Below are 17,672 nucleotides of genomic sequence, written 5' to 3'. Positions count from 1 at the left end.
GATTCGGGCTGCTGGCGGCTCTCTTTCTTTGGGGTGTGGGTGAGTTGGCTTCGGGACTCCGTTATGGGATGAGATCGGAAATCCTCTCTCCTAACGGCTCCGGAGAGCGCGCGGAACTCTCACTCTCCAGGACCAGGTGGCGCCACTCTTCGCTAACCTTTTCCCCTTAAATTTTGGCCTTGCCGCTCTGTTCAAACTTCTTTCCTCCTCACCGCTTCTATGGGGTATCACCTATCGATATCTTCGCATGCAACACACATTAGAATTTGCTAGCTGACTAACTGGATGTACAAAGTAAGCCTTATGGGAGAAGAATGCAGTGATAGCGAGAGATATATTTGCCTCAGCTCGGATTGCCCGTTTATCTGTAGCAGCGCCTACGCAGAAATCGATATTCAAATGAAATTTTACTGGTCGTCTGTGTGTTTTCTCCCCTCATGCTATCTATCTGTTTCTCTCTTTGCAGAAAAGAACAAATAGTCTAACCTAAATCTCGGACGCTTCATAAGACTGAGTTTTGTAACAAAACGACGAAGTTCAATTCAACAATCATACTGCAGAGCTTGGGTAAGCCAATTTTATATTAGTTTTCGCTATATAAAATTAAACACACTCCGAAGCTTGTATGCTTATATTAAATAATTCTTTTCGCAGATGAATACATCGACATTAAAGTACGCAAAAACGAAATTCACAAAAAACAACGCACTCGTCGGATCGGAAAATCGCGGCTTGGCGAGGGCAACAGTTTCCATCGTGGTCAAGAATTACGTGAGCGTAACGAAAGCTTTGATCAATCGCAAAACGTATTAAACATCACAAATAATCATGTTCATATTGAAAACTTTGGTCGCAATGGACCCAGCTTTAATGACAGTTTCTATACTAATAATTTAAATTTGCGCTACAATCATATCAATACCTCCGATGCGAACGGCAACGGCGGGTTTATCTCGAATAATCCAGGACCCGTGAATTCGAACGGCCACGGCGAAAGAAAACCAAAGAGGGGTATGTTTGTAGGTGAAGCGCTTGGTATGACTCTAAGCGATTGCAAAACGGCCAATCCGGTAGAAGTTGCCAAAAAAGTGTTGGTATTGCTGAAAGCTGCCGAAAATGATTTCACAATCAAGTTAATGTCTGATACATGGCCACAGCGGACTGCTTTCGAAAAATACTGTCGAGAATGATTCCAAAAGCAAGGTAATGTCTAATACAAGGACTCTAAGTAATATAAACACTTCTATATGTATTTTTATTTTTTATTTCAGTCAAACTCTGGGCTCCATAATAAAAATATTAAAAGCTGGAAGTAAAAAAAAACGAGGGGGAACGTTGTGAGTTGCTGCGGAGACCGCAACTCTACAGTTATACCCGATACTAAGTCAGTATGGCTCTCCTCCGGCAGACGCCGCTAATATTAAACGACACGACAAAGAGTGCGTGCGAGAGAGACAGAAAATCAGTCTGAGCGTGACGTCGGGCACTGCGTAGCCACTGCAAATTGATTTGTTCTGCGTTTTTAGTTTTCTCGAATGTGCAATATTGTGGATGCAACAGATTTTCGTCCTTTGTGTGGGCGGAAGGGGGTGGGGCGAAATTTTGAGATACACGTTTTATAGTTACATCTAACAGGAGTGCGGATACCAAATTTGGTTACTCTAGCCTTAATAGTCTCTGAGATTTTTGAATATCCCCAGATTTTCGTCCTTTGCGGGGGCGGAAGGGGGTGTGGCGAAATTTTGAAACAAACTCGTCTCGGTCCGATATATTAGGAGTGTGGATACCAAATTTGGTTGCTCTAGCTTTTGTAGTCTCTGAGATCTAGGCGCTAATGTTTTACTCTAAGCAAAGCCGCCTATGCTACGTGAGTGTTAGAGAGAGACAGGGCGAGAAAAAATGAAATTGTTTTCTTGATGCTGGCTATAATAATAATACGATCCAATTCAGATTCCGCAGTCTTAAAGATATGGTCATTCTCTACAATTCTACGTTTTTGGTTTTCTCATATCTTTAAAATTGTGGATGCCACAGATTTTCGTCCTTTGTGGGGGCGGAAGTGGGCGGGGCGAAGTTTTGAAATATTTTTGTAGCAGTGACATATCACAGAAGTCTGGATCCAAAACATCGTTGCTCTAGCTCTTATAGTCTTTGAGCACTAGGCGCTGAAGGGGACGGACAGACGGACGGACGGACAGACAGACAGGGCTCAATCGACTCGGCTATTGATGCTGATCAAGCATATATATACTTTATGGGGTCGGAAACGATTCCTTCTGGACGTTACACACATCCACTTTTACCACAAATCTAATATACCCCAATACTCATTTTGAGTATCGGGTATAAAAACATTTTTTATTCAGTTCTAATAAATAAAAATCCAAAAATTTTTTGACTCATATACGAGGCGTAGTCAAAATCACGCCAACCCAACGACTTTACAGTGTCATGTATTCGAGTGCTGGTGAACGCCAATGATGCATTTATATTTTATATTATTATAATAGGGGGCTTCGAAGCTTAGCGACTCGCACCAAAAAGCAGTCACGTCCAACTGGAATTATTCTCCGTCAAACCGTATCCCAATCATATGCGTTCGCTAGCACAGAAGACGTGAGCCGAAGACTTCTGGGGGAGATGTTGCATCAAATTCTGTTGGGTTCTGGTGTTGGGTATTTTGCAATCGAAGGGAGTTAGTCTAAATTAAAAATAATATTTTATTAACATATGAGGCTTATTCTCTTTAAAATAGTTACAATCATACTTTATACTTTATTGGTACATTAACCAACCAATTTTTGTTGTACAAAATGGCATTAAGTCCCACCAGGATTACCAGATGGTGCTGCAAAGCTATATGGTAGGGTAGCACCAAAGAATATATGTACAATACCAAGATGTTGCATTAGGGACCAAAAAGCTCTTCTATGGCGGGGTTTTCCATAACGCACGCCCTCTGCGCGGGGTATCAATTCTCTTTTCACCTATGCTTCGTCTCTGACCGTTACCTACTCTGTTCAGCTCGTCTGGCAGCTGAGTCGGTCCCAGAATTCTACAACAAATAAGTCGGTTTTCTCGCATGAGCGAATAATTCAAAACGAAATGACGAGTAATACAATAGCAAATTGTATGTCTTGGACATGAAGAGTATAACATATTTGAAGTATATTTTCTGGGATCGGAGACTGCGATCGGCTGCACATTACCAAAGACTGTGTACTTGTTGTAGGAGCTGGCCAGGGCATTAACGAGCAGACGTTTTGCACACATCATGTACATATAATGTCTTTGCATTCTCGGGTTCTCGTGCAATACCTTTTGAACTGTGTGCATCTACGACTTGCTGGCGTCGAATAATAATAGATCTGGAAGCATTTATAATAATACCCAACCACATATAAAATAAAATTGAATAAATCTGTGGTTTTAAAAGTGATATTTTTTTTTTTAGTTTTTTTGTTTATTACAAAGAAGATATCCATTTTGCTTGCTGTAAACATGATCGTTACATATTCATATTGATGCATTTTATACGCTTTTGTGTTCAACATTAGTCGACTGGTGGGGATGGGGGAGGCTAGGGGAAAGGCGCTTGGTTGTTGGCTGGGGACTGGGGACTTGGGACTTGGGCAGGGTACGTGGCTGGGTGTACGTGTTCGTGTTGCCTAATAACTAGTACATAAGATAAATTGATTACAATTTAGGCTTCTTCAGTAGTTTCTCCTTATCTCCGCTTCCGGTATGCTGCTCGCAAAATTCCAAATCGAATTCGAGGCGAGGCGAGGCGGGCGAATCAACTGTTTGCGAATATGCATTGAATTGCATAAAATACATACATACTCGTACATATGTATGTATATGTATATGAACATATATATATATATATGTATACATATATGTTTTGTTGTTATAATTATTATAATAATGTGTTTAAATATAAGTAGGTATAGGTGAATGTGTCTGTGTGTGTGTGTGTTTGTGTTCTGTGGGTTCTTAACTATAAGCTGTTAACATTTACTTCAAACATGTTTGCTCAGCTCTTCATAGTATAATTTGCATCGATTGCAAATAGAATCGAGTACTTGTCCACCGATCCACCAGTTGCATGTTGCATCTATTTATGTGGTGGTAATCTTAAGCTAACGATTTCGAAATTACTCGTACTCCATGTTTCGTTTTTGTTTGTGTATAATATGGTTGCTATCTTCTAAATGCACGCTACCTCAAAATGGCTAAGAGTTTGCATTTTCCTCAACTTGATGATAAAATTTGCAATGCTCAACACAACAAATGAAAATCTAGAAAAATTCGCGCATGCGCTCTCCATTGCATTGCATTCCATACCATTATTTTCATTGTTCGAAATTCGAAATCAACAGAGTATCTGTGTGTGCTTTCTTCTGTTTTTGTTTTTGTTTGTTATGTTTTTAACAAGTTTGGATAAATTGTTGGCTTTCTTGTTCTTTTTGTTGTTGTTTTTTGATTGAATTCATAATAGATTCGACTCAGTAGGTTGCTTACTTTTTCGAATCGCTATCGAAATACAAGTATGTAAATGACAATAAAACCATCTTGTTATCGTCGTTAGGTTCTAACGTGTTTTGTTTTCTTTATATTTTGCAGCTGTATCACAATGGGTTTTGGTTTACTTTTTACTTCCACTCTTTGACGTTACTTGTAAGCTTTCCGCTTCAATTTGATTCAATTTATGGCCGAATACAAATTTTCATATAACGTATGTATGTATGTATGTATGTATGTATGTGTGTATAACTTACAATGCAACAAGCAGCACTGTTCTGTCAACAGTTTCTAATGCTCTTGCGTCCATTGCTAATCATCGAGTGTATGTGGTACAGTACCCTCACAAGCCACTCCTAACTTTGGCGCTTAAAATTATGCTTTTAGGTAATTATGCATTTATGTATGTATGTATGTATGTTTCTTGTGTGTGTGTGTGTGTGTATGTGCGTCTGTGTGTGGGCATGTGCGAGAGTTTGTTCACGTTCTCTTTTGCATTTTGGCACTTGTGCGAGACGCGCACTGTCTGGCGGCGACCTCCGCATCGTAACGGTAAATGCAATTCACTTTTTGTTTTTTGTTTTTTAGCCCTGGCTCTGGCAGCCCTGGCTTGCATGCATAGGCATGCACATATGTACATATATATTGGTTTTTCCATTTTTTTGTTGAAAACTGAACCGAAACTAAAATCAAGAAAACGTAAACGTAAAAACAAACAGCTACAACGCAAAAACTAAACGAAAAGCGTGGAGAAACGATTTTAGATTTATGCGTTTCAGCGAACACAAAACAGAGTTGTACAACAAATTAACGAAATAACGGTCTTCCTTTTAATTTCTCGTGTTTTACTTTGTGTTTGTGTGTTTCTGTGCTTTCTTTCTGAAAGCTTTCTGAACACATGGCGAAACGACGCGACGTGACGCGACAGGACGCGGCACGCAGGCGATTGAGTTCAATTTGTTTTTGGTTCTAGTTACGTTGTTTTATACTTTTTGGTTGAATGTTTTTCAAAAGTTGCATTTCTATACTTTCAAAAATATATGCATGTATGTATGTATGTATATATGGATCTGCGATTCACGATCGTCCTTGTATATGTACATATGTATATATACATAAATCATTAAGAAGATTGAGAGACTAGGGAGACTGGGAGAGTGCGAGAGAGAGAGAGAGACTGACGGAGTAAGTGGGAGATGAAGAGAGAGAGAGAGAGAGAGAGAGAGCGATCAAGACAAGGTGGAAGAGTGTGCCCCAACATACAAAAAGGAAATAACAACAACAATAAATCCCATCCATTTTGGGGATTGGAACTTCTTTTTGTTTTTGTTATTTTTTCATTTCGTTTTCTGTTTTGTTTTTGGTGGGGGGAGTAGGGGGTCGGAGATCGGGAATCGGGACTCGGGGATTTCAGTTTTAGTAACTCTCTTAAATTTTATCAGTTTCAACGGCTTTTGCTCTTTTTTTTCTCATTTTTTCGTGTTTTAGTGTTTTTCGATTTTTTTTGTTTTGTTTGTTTGTGATTTGTCATTTGTTGTTTGATTTCCCCGTCTCGCAGTGTGTACACAACAACTTATAGATAAATACAATACAAATATCGCGCTCTATAGTTTTATTTCTTCAAAAAAGAATGTTTGCCTCAAGTCATCCATAATACATATATATAGCCATCAGACATTGTCTATTTAGCGACAACGACAATAATACAAATACATAACATATATCCATATTAATATTCATATTCATATTCGTATTCTCATATTCTCCTGCAGCGGTTTGCTCTGCTAAGCTGCATTTAAACTGGTTATTAATTGGTATTTTTTGTATTTTTGTTTGTTTATATAAGTCTATCACATCATCACAATTCGGTTGCATCGAAATAATAATTAAGAAATAAGAAATAATACAAAATACAAAACAAAACCTTCCTTACGCCTGGCATATGTGTCCTCGAGGATCCTCCCTACATACAAAGAATAATAACAATAATAATAATAGTATTTTAGTGGACCCTGTCTATATGTACTATACTCCCTTCAAAACGGTAACTCAAAAAGACCCCAAAATGTATTCAGTACTCAACGTAACGAAACGAAACGAAATGAAATGTAATGTAATGGTAACAATTTGAATCGTTATCAATAATCCAAACAATGTCTCTTCTATACCATCCATCCGTCCGTCGTCCATCGATCGATACTAAGTATCTATTGTTTGTAAAAAATCTAGTTTTCCTTCCCATTTTGTGGTTTGTGGGTTGTTTTCAAAGAGATCCTTGTGTTGGCATACGATACGATTCGATACAGACGAGTAGTACATACAGGTGTACAATGTATATTGTGTTTATGCACATCATTAACCCTCCTCCCTCTCTGGTTGCCCTTATTTCCCTTTTGCTATTTACTAAACAGAAACGTATTATGTATATAGAGGACTAAAAATGAGAAATGTTTCAAGGAAACTTGGTTCGGCTAACGAATATATACGAATATACATATGTTTGTATGTATGCATGTAGTATATCATTTAATCTACTTTTACTTTTTTGTTGTTGTATAATCCCTTGTTTCGTTTCTGTTCTGTCCTACGGCTAAATGAAAAAAAAAATCTTTCCGTCATCTTTTGTACTGATTTGTGGGTAGAAAATGGTGTGCTGTGGTGTACTGTGGTGTGGCGACGCTGCTGATGATCGAGGCGCCAGCATCTACTACTGGACGACAGGCGACAACTGCTGAAGGCCCACTCTACTCTGGTTTCTTGCTAGCTATGTATTACTGGTATTACTGGTGCTATCGCCACTTACTGCTACTTCAATGAAACTCTTAATGATCTGTTTTTTCTTCGAAATCGGGAAAGGAAAAATCGATATCGAAACCGAAACCGAACTCGAACTCGTACTCGAAAACCGAAATCAAAATTTCAAATCAAATAAATTTGGCTAAAGGAAAATCATTCAATTGGAATAATCTGGAATATGCATTATGTTGGCTGTACTGTATTATCATTATCATTATTTTCATTCGATTCTCCACAACTTCTTCTTCTTTGTCTTTGTCCTCGTCTTCGTCGAATACTTTCTTCGTTTTCGCTTTTCTTGTCTTTATGGATGAATGTGGCGTCTTTTCTTTTTATACGTTCTTTCCTGTTCTTTGACTCAAATCTCGTGTTAAACTTGGAATGGTTGAAATTGAAATTTGTATTTGAATTTCTTCTTGCTTCTTGGTAGTTTTTGTTTGTCAAGTATTTGCATAGAACTTTTGAAAAAACATCATTAATTTAGGCGAATGTTCTGTGGGAAGTATTTGGGCGTTGGGTCTGGTTCTGGTTGTGGGATTGGGATTGGATTTGGGTTTGGTTGGACAATCGAATTCGTTTCAAAAATGAGCGTTTTTGTTGTATTGCAATCTTCATATTAAATCAAGCTTGAATGGGTGGCATGGGCATATGGTATTTCTTCATATGATATGCCTTTAAAACGGGAACTAAACGATAACCGTAATACGCGTGCGTGTTGGCTTTGGTGTTCGTGTACATGTATGTTGTATGTGTGTGTATATGTATATGTGTGCATGTGTTTCTTTCGATTTTGTTTTATCCATTTCTACATACTGTTTTTTTTTTTTTTACCAAAGCAGCGCTGCCTGTCCTCAACCTTTGCCCAAAATCTGAACTATTTTCTTTTGTGGTTTTTCATTTCATTTCATTATTATTATTGATTTTTTAGGACAAAATATGCCTTATACCTTGCATTCTTTGGTCGAGCTGTTCGATCGGTTTTCATTTTGTTGTAATTGTGTGTCTGTTTGTTACAAATTTCTGTGTTTGTATGGGTGTTGTTGTTTTTCAAGTAAACCGTTAATTTCCTACCAACCAAGTGGCTTTGTTGAAAGGGAAGTCCCCCTCCAATGTATATTACATTGAAAAGTAACAACAAAAGTTACTTTCTTGTGGTTTTTTGTACATGATTAAACATGAATATAACTTTTGTTATCAACGGTATAACGGTATAACGGTGTTTGTGTATTTGTGTGTGTTTGTCTGTGAGTTTGTGTAGGTTTGGTTTTCGTTTACACATTAAAAAACAAAACAAATGAAACAATTTTGATTACATTTTAGATTCGCGTCTGCTGTGCGTTCCGAAAAGTAAAAAACCCTACTTAACCGAGAGCGTTACGAAGCATTCAAAGGACATGCGAGAGTGGGAAACTATAACTAATAATTATCAACGTTCTTTTTGTTTTTCTTTTGATTCGTTACCTCATCATGGAGGTCGAGGATGGCGATGATAAAGTGCTGCTCCAGATTCTGCTGCTGTTGCTGCTGCTGCTGCTGCTGCTACTGTTGCGCCTGCTCTGGAATGGGTTGGGGGAATGGATGGAATGGGGATGTATAGAGTATACGATTATTAAAGCATTATGTACGGCTGCACTCGCGGTCTCTTACCCCGTGTTTTGTTGATGTTGTGTGGCCGCAGCAGCTTCTGCACTGCTGTCATCCCGCTTGCTCATATACATATATACAGCCAACAGAGAATATGAATAGGTTGAGTGAGACGGAAATATAACTAAGATTGATAAACGAAACCAAAATGTCCGATCGAACGAGCTATCTATCGAGTGTGTGTGGAGTAGCGGCGATTAGCGAGTAGCTATTAGCGAGTGCTCGTGCTCGTGCTCCTCCTGCTAATGTTTTTCCTTTTTCTTTCCTTCCTTCAGTAATTGTTGCCATTTTGTGTCCGTGTTGTTGATGTTGATGTTGTTGTTGTTGCTGCTGTTATTGGTTATTGGTGTCATTCTTACGGCTGTTGTGTGGGTGGCTGCATAATAAGGCAGTCCTAATGCTGACCCGCCTGCTCAATGGCAGCCGCCGGACCCGGTCCCGGACCAGCCACGGTCGCCGTGAACTGGTGATGCTGGGCCGTATAGTAGGTGGCCGGCATGCTGAACTGATTGGCATACGGATTGGTGCCCGGAGCAGCGGTGGTGGTCAGCACACCGTTGGCGTCGTACATGTAAGCAGCCCCCGGCCCAGCGGACACGGTGGCGCGTCCAGCCACAGCTGCTGCTGCTGCGGTCACGGTCGCAATCGGCGGCGAATTGGTGGGCGTATAGTGTACCATGGAGCCGGCCACTGCGGCCGGCTGCTGTGCGTACGTCTCATCCTTCGAGGACTTCTGCTGTTGCTGGCCCGCCTGCTGCTGCTGCTGCTGCGGCTGGTAGTGCTGCTGGGGCACACCCTGCTGCTGGTAATCGCGCTTGGGGAACTGCTGGAAGCGCGGTGGCATGCCTCCGGTGGCGGCATTCGGCGGTACGAACTGGCCGCGACTGCGGTACGCCTGCTGTATGAAGGGTCCGCCCTGCTGGCCCAAATGCGGCTGTGGGCTGCCCCCTCCTGTACCACCGGCGCCACCGCCCTGATGTCCCATAATGGCACGCGGTCCCCCATTGTTGAAGGGGGCGCGTGGGCGGTAAGTGCTCCCGTTGCGGCTGCCGCCATCCTGTCCCAGCTGGTTCATGCGGTTCCAGTTTCCGGCGCTGATTCCATTCTGCTGGTAACCGTTGCCGCCAGCTGCATACTGCTGGTAGCCACCGGTTGCGGCACCCCCGCGATTGTTGTATCCTCCACCGGCCTGATAGTTGAGCGGATTTCCACGCTGCTGATAGACACCGTTGTTGTAGCTGCCACCTCCGCCGCCGCCGCCGGTGTTGCCGGCGCTGTTCCAGCGCTTATTGCCACGATAGTTGCCCGAGCTGGGCATCGAGCGGGCGAGATCGAGCAGGGCCTGCGAGGGCGTCTGACCCGCCTCCTCCAAAACCGAGATGAGCTCACGGGCCTGCTTCGCGTTGTCGGGCGTGAAAAAAGTGTAGGCAGTGCCCAGCTGCTGGCAGCGTCCGGTTCGTCCGATGCGATGCACATAGTTCTCGGACGAGTTTGGATAATCGTAATTGATCACATACTGCAGATCCTCGACATCGAGACCGCGCGAGGCCACATCTGTGGCAATCAATATGTTGGACTTGCCATTGCGGAAGTCCTTCAGCACCGAGTCGCGCTCATTCTGTGTCTTGTCCCCGTGTATCGAAGTGGCAATATAGCCCTCGGTGCGGATGATCTGCAAGATGTCCTCCACCTAAACAGAACAGAAACGGGAAAGGAGGGAAAATAACGTTAGCCGACAGCCTGTACGCGTACTTGAGCTTGCGAAAGTTTCCACAACCCACCTTGATCTTGGTCTCCACAAAGATGATGATCTTGTTGCCATTGTTGGCCGAATTGTTGGTCGGAGCGATCTCCTTGAGCAGCCGCACCATGCGCTGCGGCTTCTCCATCTCCGTGCAGATTTCGACGATCTGGCGAATGTTGTGGTTGGCCGAGAGGTTCATTGACCCAATGTTGATCTGGATGTAGTCGTTGAGGAAATCTCCGGCCAGGGCCTGCACCTCCTTCGGCCAGGTGGCAGACCACATGACCACCTGTCGATCGGGGCGGATCTGTTCGATTATCTTGCGGATCTGCGGCTCGAAGCCCATGTCGAGCATGCGATCGGCCTCGTCCAGCACCAGGTAGGTGCAGCGGGCCAGGTTGGTGTTGCGGTTCTCCAAGAAGTCGATCAGCCGTCCCGGCGTGGCAATAATAACCTCGACGCCGCGCTCTAAGTCGCGGGCTTGCGGCACCTTCGAGGAGCCACCGAAAATGCAAGTGTGACGGATCTCCGGCTGGCACAGGTGGCCGTAGTCACGCACCACCGACTGGATCTGCTGGGCCAGCTCCCGAGTGGGTGCCAGCACCAGGGCGATGGGTCCCTCGCCGCGCAGTATCGGCGGCTGTTTGCTAATGTGCACAATGGCCGGCAGCATGTAGGCCAGCGTCTTGCCCGACCCGGTCTGAGCAATGCCGACCAGGTCGCGGCCGCTGAGGGCGATGGGCCAGCCTTGGGACTGGATGGCCGTGGGCTTGGTAAAGCCCTGTCGCTTCATCTCGTCGATGACGTGCGCCGGCAGCGAGCACTCCTCAAAATTGGCCACCGGGTGTGGCAGGTCATTGCCAGAGACAGTTATCTCCAGCTCGCGACGCAGCTCGGCCACGGCCTGCTCCGACATGTTCAACGTATTCGGGTGGATGACATAAAAGTTCTTGGGGAAGGGCTGCAGCTGCTCCCACTTGGGCTTGACCAGGTTGCGGCCCGGATTCTTGGCCTTCTCGCGCTGGATTTCGGCACGCTCCTCTTTGGAAAGCATGCCCAGCGCCGCGGCGTTGTAGCCGCCGGCCTGATAGCCACCACCGCCGCCGCCCCCGTTGCCGAGGCCTCCGTTGTGCGGCTTCTGGTAGCGTTGTGTGTAGTTGGGACTCTTTCCGTGCAGTCCGCCTTGGAAGCCGGCGCCACCGCCAGCCACTCCATTGCCAAAGGCACCGCCATTCTGTACGGTGTTTCCGCCGCGATACGGATTGCCTCCGGTACCGGCACCACCGCCACCCATACTGATGCCGCTCTGTATGCCGTAGGCCATCACACCATAGTGCTGGCTAAAGTGCATGCCGCCAGCCGCCCCAGCGGCTCCGTTCAACGAAGCGGCCCCGCTGCCAGCGCCGGCAAAATTGTTGCGTGGATAGCAAAGACGGTCGCGACGCTGACCATTGCCGCCAGCACCAGCCACGGCCCCATTGCCGTAGTAGCCGCCTCCTGTGTGCTGCTGTACGCCGCCAGTGTTGGGTGCATATGCTCCGGCATACATGTCTGTGTTTTATGCTCGGCTTTTGCGATCGATTTGTGAATGATGGCGCGTCTGCTCCTGTTGCTAGTAAAACGGGACAAAAGAGAGAGAGAGGAAGAGTCAAGTGAAATAAACACACAAACACCCGCTCACACGACACACACGCACGTACGCACGCACGCACACACACACAACACAAAACACACAGCGTAAGAGTGGGATAGAGAGAGACGTAACGGAATTAAAGAGAGAGTGCGACTTTGCACTTTTATAACTGTTCAGCCATCAGCACTCTTGCATGCCATCCATCTCTGTTTCTCTCTCTCTCTATTCCTGCCCGCCTGAGCACAAATATGATTAGGAAGATGCAGCGGATGAAACGCAACTCTGCCCAAAATTGATTCGCTGGCAAGGAAAGCGTGTGGCTCAGGTTGACCGCATCCCGAACCCACCCACCACGGAGAAAAAATCAATACAGCATCGCTACGGCAAAATGCATGGTCTGAGCGAGAAAGGGATAGAGTAGACGAGAGCACCAGTGAGAGAGTAAAGGCCGAGAACAGCCGCACATACAAGAAATGCATTTGACTTACCTTTTTTCCTGTGGTTGCACTTTGCGAAATTTTCCCAGCTCTTTTAAACTCGACTTGATGACTTTTTTTGCATGTATGCGTACGCTTATATTGGTATTTGGTTTTATGCTTTTTTTCGTCCGATTTGCTCGTTACCTCTTCGGTTTTTTTTTTGTACTCTCCGTCGTCGTTACGCTCACGCCCGTGGATTGGCGAGGTATTTAATTATTTTTCAATCTTTCACTAGAAAGTTGTATTAAAACTATCTAAAGTTTACGGAGGTGGTAACAATGAGCTCGAAACTAATTCTATTTAAGATTTGTACAACAAAAAAAAACGCGTTTGTAGCAGCAAGTTGAGTTGTAAAACAATCGTTGCTACTATCGATTAGTGATGTAAAAACCCATCGCTGCATCGAGCATCGATGTTTTTTTGCCGATGTTTACCGATGTTTTCCGGTGTTTTTGCTGGTACCGATGTTGAGCGATGCATCGATGTTTTGCAAAACATCGATCGTTTAATTTCAAATCATTGCGTATTTGTCTTCTGTAAGCAGCAACACAGCAATGTCAAATAAAGTAAACATATTTGACTTAAAATGAATCAAATTTACTATAGATGGTATACATTTGTTTAAATATGAAACTGCGAACGCCGTTAACATCATTCGAAGGCAACCCGTTGTGTGTTTGGGAAGGTATGAAGAGTACTGTTCAGTCACAGACATATACCTTATTAATATTACAGAATATACAGTACAATCTCATACACAAATACTCATAAATACAATTGTCCATGTAACTTCATGTCAATGAATATGACGACACGAAAATTACATTAGCAACTAAGAATAGACAATTGCACTTGTAAACTCGAACCCAACAAAAAGGGTGAAGCAATAAACTATTTACTCTATTGCTGCCAAGTACCTAAGTAAATGCACTGAAATGTAACCCCCGTACAGAGTAAGTGCACCCTATCTAAAAATACACTCACATGGAGCCTGTGCGTTCCTTCCCATACAACAAGAGTTATACTGCTAGCTATATAAGGAGATCCATTTGTTCAATAAAACTCCGTATCAGAAACAGTACCACAACTGCCTGTCACTAATTTTCCCATCGCAATCATCAGAGGCTGTCGCCGTGTCTTCAGATCCTGATTTCGCGGTCATACATCGATGCATCGAAGAATAAATCCGATGTATCAATCCAACATCGATGTTTGATTTTGACAACATCGATGGACATCGACATCGATGTTTTCATTCAAATTTACATCACTACTAGCGATGTATACACCATCTGCTACACCGCGATAGTACGTCCCCACGGACTATCGCAGAGCAGTGGCAACCTCGTTGTTCAAAACAAAAACACAATATGTGTGGCATTTCAATATTTTTTATTAGTTTATGTACAATTATCTAACACATTTTGCTGGAGGCCAGCCGGACAAGCAGTTTCCGCCGATCCTCATCCATGCTTTGCAGAAACTGCTGCACCCGCTCGCTGTGGAAGTCGCTCGTCCTGGCCAATTGTGCGCTCTGAATTTGTTCCGCCCGCCTAAACTTTTCCAGCCGGTATCTGTCCCGCTGGTAGGCTAGGATGCTGGCCAAAAAGTTCCAGAACGTTATCTGCGGCCACAGGACATTGCTGAAGTACAGAACCGATCCGCTTAGCTGAAACAATGAACCCAATGAATGCCGATGCAATAGTCGGGTACTGTGACTTTTACCCACCTGCCACATCATGAAATCGCTCAGCCTGGTCTCGCCCGAGGTGCGAAAGATCAGATCCGGGGCAGGCGAGTGCCGCGTGTACATACACTCCTCCAGGAGGCGCTCGCTTATGTTACTCCCGCTGATGAAATTATTGCCCTGCTGTAGCACCGTCTCCAGCGCCTGGGTGATCTCGTCGCGAGAGGTGTAGGAAAAGGCTACGTTCAGAAAGAGCTTGTCGTTGACCTCCGTACTCAGCATGGCAGTGGCAACGAGTTTCTGCAGGTCCAGCGGCAGCAGTCCAATGTTGCCGATCACCCGGATACGAATCCCGTGCTGGTTCAGACGGTCAGTCTCCTTCAGCAGCTTTGCAAACTTGTCCCGAGCAAGGTTGAACAGGCCCTCGACCTCTTCGCTGGACCGCTTAAAGTTCTCGATGCTGAAGGCAAAAGTGGTCACCTCGCTTATTCCCAGGTCCAGGCACCAGCGGAGGCAGTCCGCTAACTTCGAGAAGCCACGCGAGTGTCCCTCTATCTTATCTATCTGCTGAGAGCGGGCAAATCTACGATTGCCGTCCATGACGAAGGCGACGTGTTTGGGTATGTGGCCACAAGTCCTAAGGGCCCGCATAGAAATCCTCTCTGCCCATGTATATTCGTAGTCGGCAACCCACGACATTATACTTATGCTTTTTTATTTTATTATTTTTCCACGCACGTAGGCAGGCCGTTGTCCAGGTTAAGACTTAATTTGTATTGTTTTGGTTTTTTGAGTCTTGTGATAATGGAAAATATCTATCGAAAGTAAGAGTTGCGGTTCATATCGATACTATTGCAGAAATTGTGTGGATTAAATATGTTCGATAGTAAAATGCAACCATGAGCGGGCCATCTACCCATACCTATGTGACTGAAAATCAACCCTGGATTTCTGACAGCTACGACAGCTTCCTTTTTTGATATCCGGTTCACGCAAGTGGTTTGTTTAATGTTTTTTCTACCAATTTTTTGTAAAAAAATGCACTTTAAAGCCGCTTAAGGCTCAATTAATATGTGCCGGTGGCGGCTCCTTGGTGGCCCTAATGAAAAACCAACCCAAAATGCCCAGCATGAACGTATTTGGTTAATTTTTGTTGTGCAATTTTTTTTTTTGTTTTGTTTGTGATCTATGTCAGACCCATTTATAAAAACATTTGCATTCCATTATACTTTCCATGCAGCTACTGATCGACTTACAACTTCACAATGGCTCCCAGAAAGGCTAAAGTTCAGAAGGAGGAAGTGCAGGTCTCGCTGGGACCCCAGGTGCGCGACGGTGAGATCGTCTTCGGAGTGGCCCATATCTATGCCAGCTTCAACGACACCTTTGTCCACGTTACGGACTTGTCCGGGCGCGAAACCATTGCCCGCGTCACCGGCGGCATGAAGGTCAAGGCTGATCGTGACGAGGCTTCTCCCTACGCCGCTATGTTGGCTGCTCAGGTTAGTGTCAATCTAAATCAAGTGCAAGCCAAATCTAAGCGCGTGTTTGTCTTCCCAGGATGTTGCTGAGAAGTGCAAGACCCTCGGCATTACTGCCTTGCACATCAAGCTGCGTGCTACTGGTGGCAACAAGACCAAGACCCCCGGACCCGGTGCCCAGTCCGCTCTGCGCGCTTTGGCCCGCTCGTCGATGAAAATTGGTCGCATTGAGGATGTCACACCAATTCCATCCGATTCCACCCGCAGGAAGGGCGGTCGTCGTGGTCGCCGTCTCTAAGCGGTGCGAATTCTTTGAAGTGTTTTTCATTATTGAAACTACAAAAATATCGCGTTTATGTATGTAAAAATAGATTTTCCATGCATATATACGTTGTAATAAAGCTGAAGAACCCTATGTAAGCGGTAAATAAAATTTTTACACATTATTTGGGGTAAAATATTGGTTTTTGTTAACATTTTTGCGAATGTTTACAAATTTGGCCATATTTTGCAGGGCTGTCGTATTTTGCACCAACCACCGATAGAAGTTGCAGCCCTGAAATGCAGCCCTGTCATGACATCCATTCCATCGCTGAATCAGCTGTGAAGTTGTCGCTTTCTTTTTTCGTATCCGGTTAACGCATTTGGTTCGTTTGTGATTCTCTCCCTCTTACATTTATAAAAATAATACGGTTTTCGAACTGATCGGCACAAACGGCAATATGCAGCAACTAGTGCTAACGATTGACTATGCAAACATAAATTTAAAACTGACAAAATGCCATTGGGCAGGGTCGATGCCGCCAAATTATTTTGTTATATTTTTGTTATGGTGCCGAATTTTTGTTGTTGTTTTGCTAGTGACATCGCCGCATACTGACCTAAAAGCAGACAACTGAACTGTGTGTTTCGCATTTACTTCTCCTCAACAGCTGCTGATCGACCACACACTGCAGAATGGCTCCCAGAAAGGCTAAAGTTCAGAAGGAGGAAGTGCAGGTCTCGCTGGGACCCCAGGTGCGCGACGGTGAGATCGTCTTCGGAGTGGCCCACATCTATGCCAGCTTCAACGACACATTTGTGCACGTTACGGACTTGTCCGGGCGCGAAACCATTGCCCGCGTCACCGGCGGCATGAAGGTCAAGGCTGATCGCGACGAGGCGTCTCCCTACGCCGCTATGTTGGCTGCTCAGGTAATTATTGCCCACAATTCAGAAGAAATATCCTTCTAATCAGCCTTTCTTTCCTTTTTAGGACGTTGCTGAGAAGTGCAAGTTACTTGGGATCACTGCCCTGAACATCAAGCTGCGCGCTACTGGAGGCAACAAGACCAAGACCCCCGGACCCGGTGCCCAGTCCGCTCTGCGCGCTTTGGCCCGCTCGTCGATGAAGATCGGCCGCATTGAGGATGTCACTCCAATTCCATCCGATTCCACCCGCAGGAAGGGCGGTCGTCGTGGTCGCCGTCTGTAAACGTCTGTACATTGCTTGTTCCTCATTGTATCGGCTCTGGTCTTATATGCACTCGCATGTACGCGATTCAATAGAAGCAAGGTGCTGCGTTATTTTTTTATATAACTATGAATACATCTGATAATGTAGAAGAAACACAAAAAATCTGAAAAGTGAGTGCAATTCGGCATTGGAGAGTCTTGGGCGGGAACTCGGAATTTGAATCTGTTG

At 44.5% G+C, this 17,672-nt stretch overlaps 4 protein-coding genes across 6 annotated transcripts; 2 read left to right on the top strand and 2 right to left on the bottom strand.

Moving 5' to 3' along the window:
• Positions 1-6,121: 6,121 nt before the first annotated feature.
• Positions 6,122-13,200, bottom strand: LOC108164417 (ATP-dependent RNA helicase dbp2). Of its 3 annotated transcripts, none has more exons than XM_017300137.2 (4): positions 12,830-13,200; positions 10,746-12,320; positions 8,968-10,654; positions 6,122-8,871 (listed from the first exon to the last, which is right to left on the bottom strand). In XM_017300137.2, exons 2-3 carry the CDS (start codon positions 12,255-12,257, stop codon positions 9,359-9,361), a joined length of 2,808 nt encoding a protein of 935 aa, XP_017155626.1. In that variant the 5' UTR covers positions 12,258-12,320; positions 12,830-13,200; the 3' UTR covers positions 6,122-8,871; positions 8,968-9,358. The 3 variants fall into 3 exon arrangements, with proteins under 3 accessions (XP_017155626.1, XP_017155795.1, XP_017155715.1); XM_017300306.2 differs by having other exon boundaries at positions 6,122-8,876; positions 10,746-12,314; XM_017300226.2 differs by having other exon boundaries at positions 6,122-8,876; positions 10,746-12,322; positions 12,831-13,200.
• A 993-nt stretch (positions 13,201-14,193) lies between these two features.
• On the bottom strand, positions 14,194-15,334 carry LOC108153958 (dehydrodolichyl diphosphate synthase complex subunit DHDDS). Its single transcript, XM_017284058.2, has 2 exons — positions 14,550-15,334; positions 14,194-14,489 (listed from the first exon to the last, which is right to left on the bottom strand). The coding sequence occupies exons 1-2, from the start codon at positions 15,204-15,206 to the stop codon at positions 14,235-14,237; spliced, it is 912 nt and encodes a 303-aa protein (XP_017139547.1). The 5' UTR covers positions 15,207-15,334; the 3' UTR covers positions 14,194-14,234.
• Positions 15,335-15,398: 64 nt separating this feature from the next.
• On the top strand, positions 15,399-16,416 carry LOC108153979 (40S ribosomal protein S14a). The gene is made up of 3 exons (XM_017284078.2): positions 15,399-15,506; positions 15,748-16,009; positions 16,068-16,416. Exons 2-3 carry the CDS (start codon positions 15,773-15,775, stop codon positions 16,284-16,286), a joined length of 456 nt encoding a protein of 151 aa, XP_017139567.1. The 5' UTR covers positions 15,399-15,506; positions 15,748-15,772; the 3' UTR covers positions 16,287-16,416.
• Positions 16,417-16,532: 116 nt separating this feature from the next.
• LOC108153969 (40S ribosomal protein S14a-like) lies at positions 16,533-17,614 on the top strand. The gene is made up of 3 exons (XM_017284069.2): positions 16,533-16,635; positions 16,921-17,182; positions 17,244-17,614. Exons 2-3 carry the CDS (start codon positions 16,946-16,948, stop codon positions 17,460-17,462), a joined length of 456 nt encoding a protein of 151 aa, XP_017139558.1. The 5' UTR covers positions 16,533-16,635; positions 16,921-16,945; the 3' UTR covers positions 17,463-17,614.
• Positions 17,615-17,672: the final 58 nt, after the last annotated feature.

This window comes from Drosophila miranda, chromosome XL (assembly GCF_003369915.1).
Source record: "Drosophila miranda strain MSH22 chromosome XL, D.miranda_PacBio2.1, whole genome shotgun sequence".
In the NCBI taxonomy this organism is placed as follows: domain Eukaryota; kingdom Metazoa; phylum Arthropoda; class Insecta; order Diptera; family Drosophilidae; genus Drosophila; species Drosophila miranda.
The sequence above is the reverse complement of the archived record's forward strand: the minus strand, read 5'-3'. Positions and strand labels throughout refer to the sequence as shown.

Bases quoted from the DNA above. Each gene is read 5' to 3' on its own strand.
- LOC108153958 (XM_017284058.2), bottom strand. From the start codon at position 15,206: ATGTCGTGGGTTGCCGACTACGAATATACATGGGCAGAGAGGATTTCT. The intron at 14,490-14,549 runs GTGGGTAAAAGT...TCATTGTTTCAG, and splicing joins GCGATTTCATGATGTGGCAG to CTAAGCGGATCGGTTCTGTA.
- LOC108153979 (XM_017284078.2), top strand. From the start codon at position 15,773: ATGGCTCCCAGAAAGGCTAAAGTTCAGAAGGAGGAAGTGCAGGTCTCG. The intron at 16,010-16,067 runs GTTAGTGTCAAT...TTGTCTTCCCAG, and splicing joins CCGCTATGTTGGCTGCTCAG to GATGTTGCTGAGAAGTGCAA.
- LOC108164417 (XM_017300137.2), bottom strand. From the start codon at position 12,257: ATGTATGCCGGAGCATATGCACCCAACACTGGCGGCGTACAGCAGCAC. The intron at 10,655-10,745 runs GTGGGTTGTGGA...TGTTCTGTTTAG, and splicing joins TTGTGGAGACCAAGATCAAG to GTGGAGGACATCTTGCAGAT.
- LOC108153969 (XM_017284069.2), top strand. From the start codon at position 16,946: ATGGCTCCCAGAAAGGCTAAAGTTCAGAAGGAGGAAGTGCAGGTCTCG. The intron at 17,183-17,243 runs GTAATTATTGCC...TTTCCTTTTTAG, and splicing joins CCGCTATGTTGGCTGCTCAG to GACGTTGCTGAGAAGTGCAA.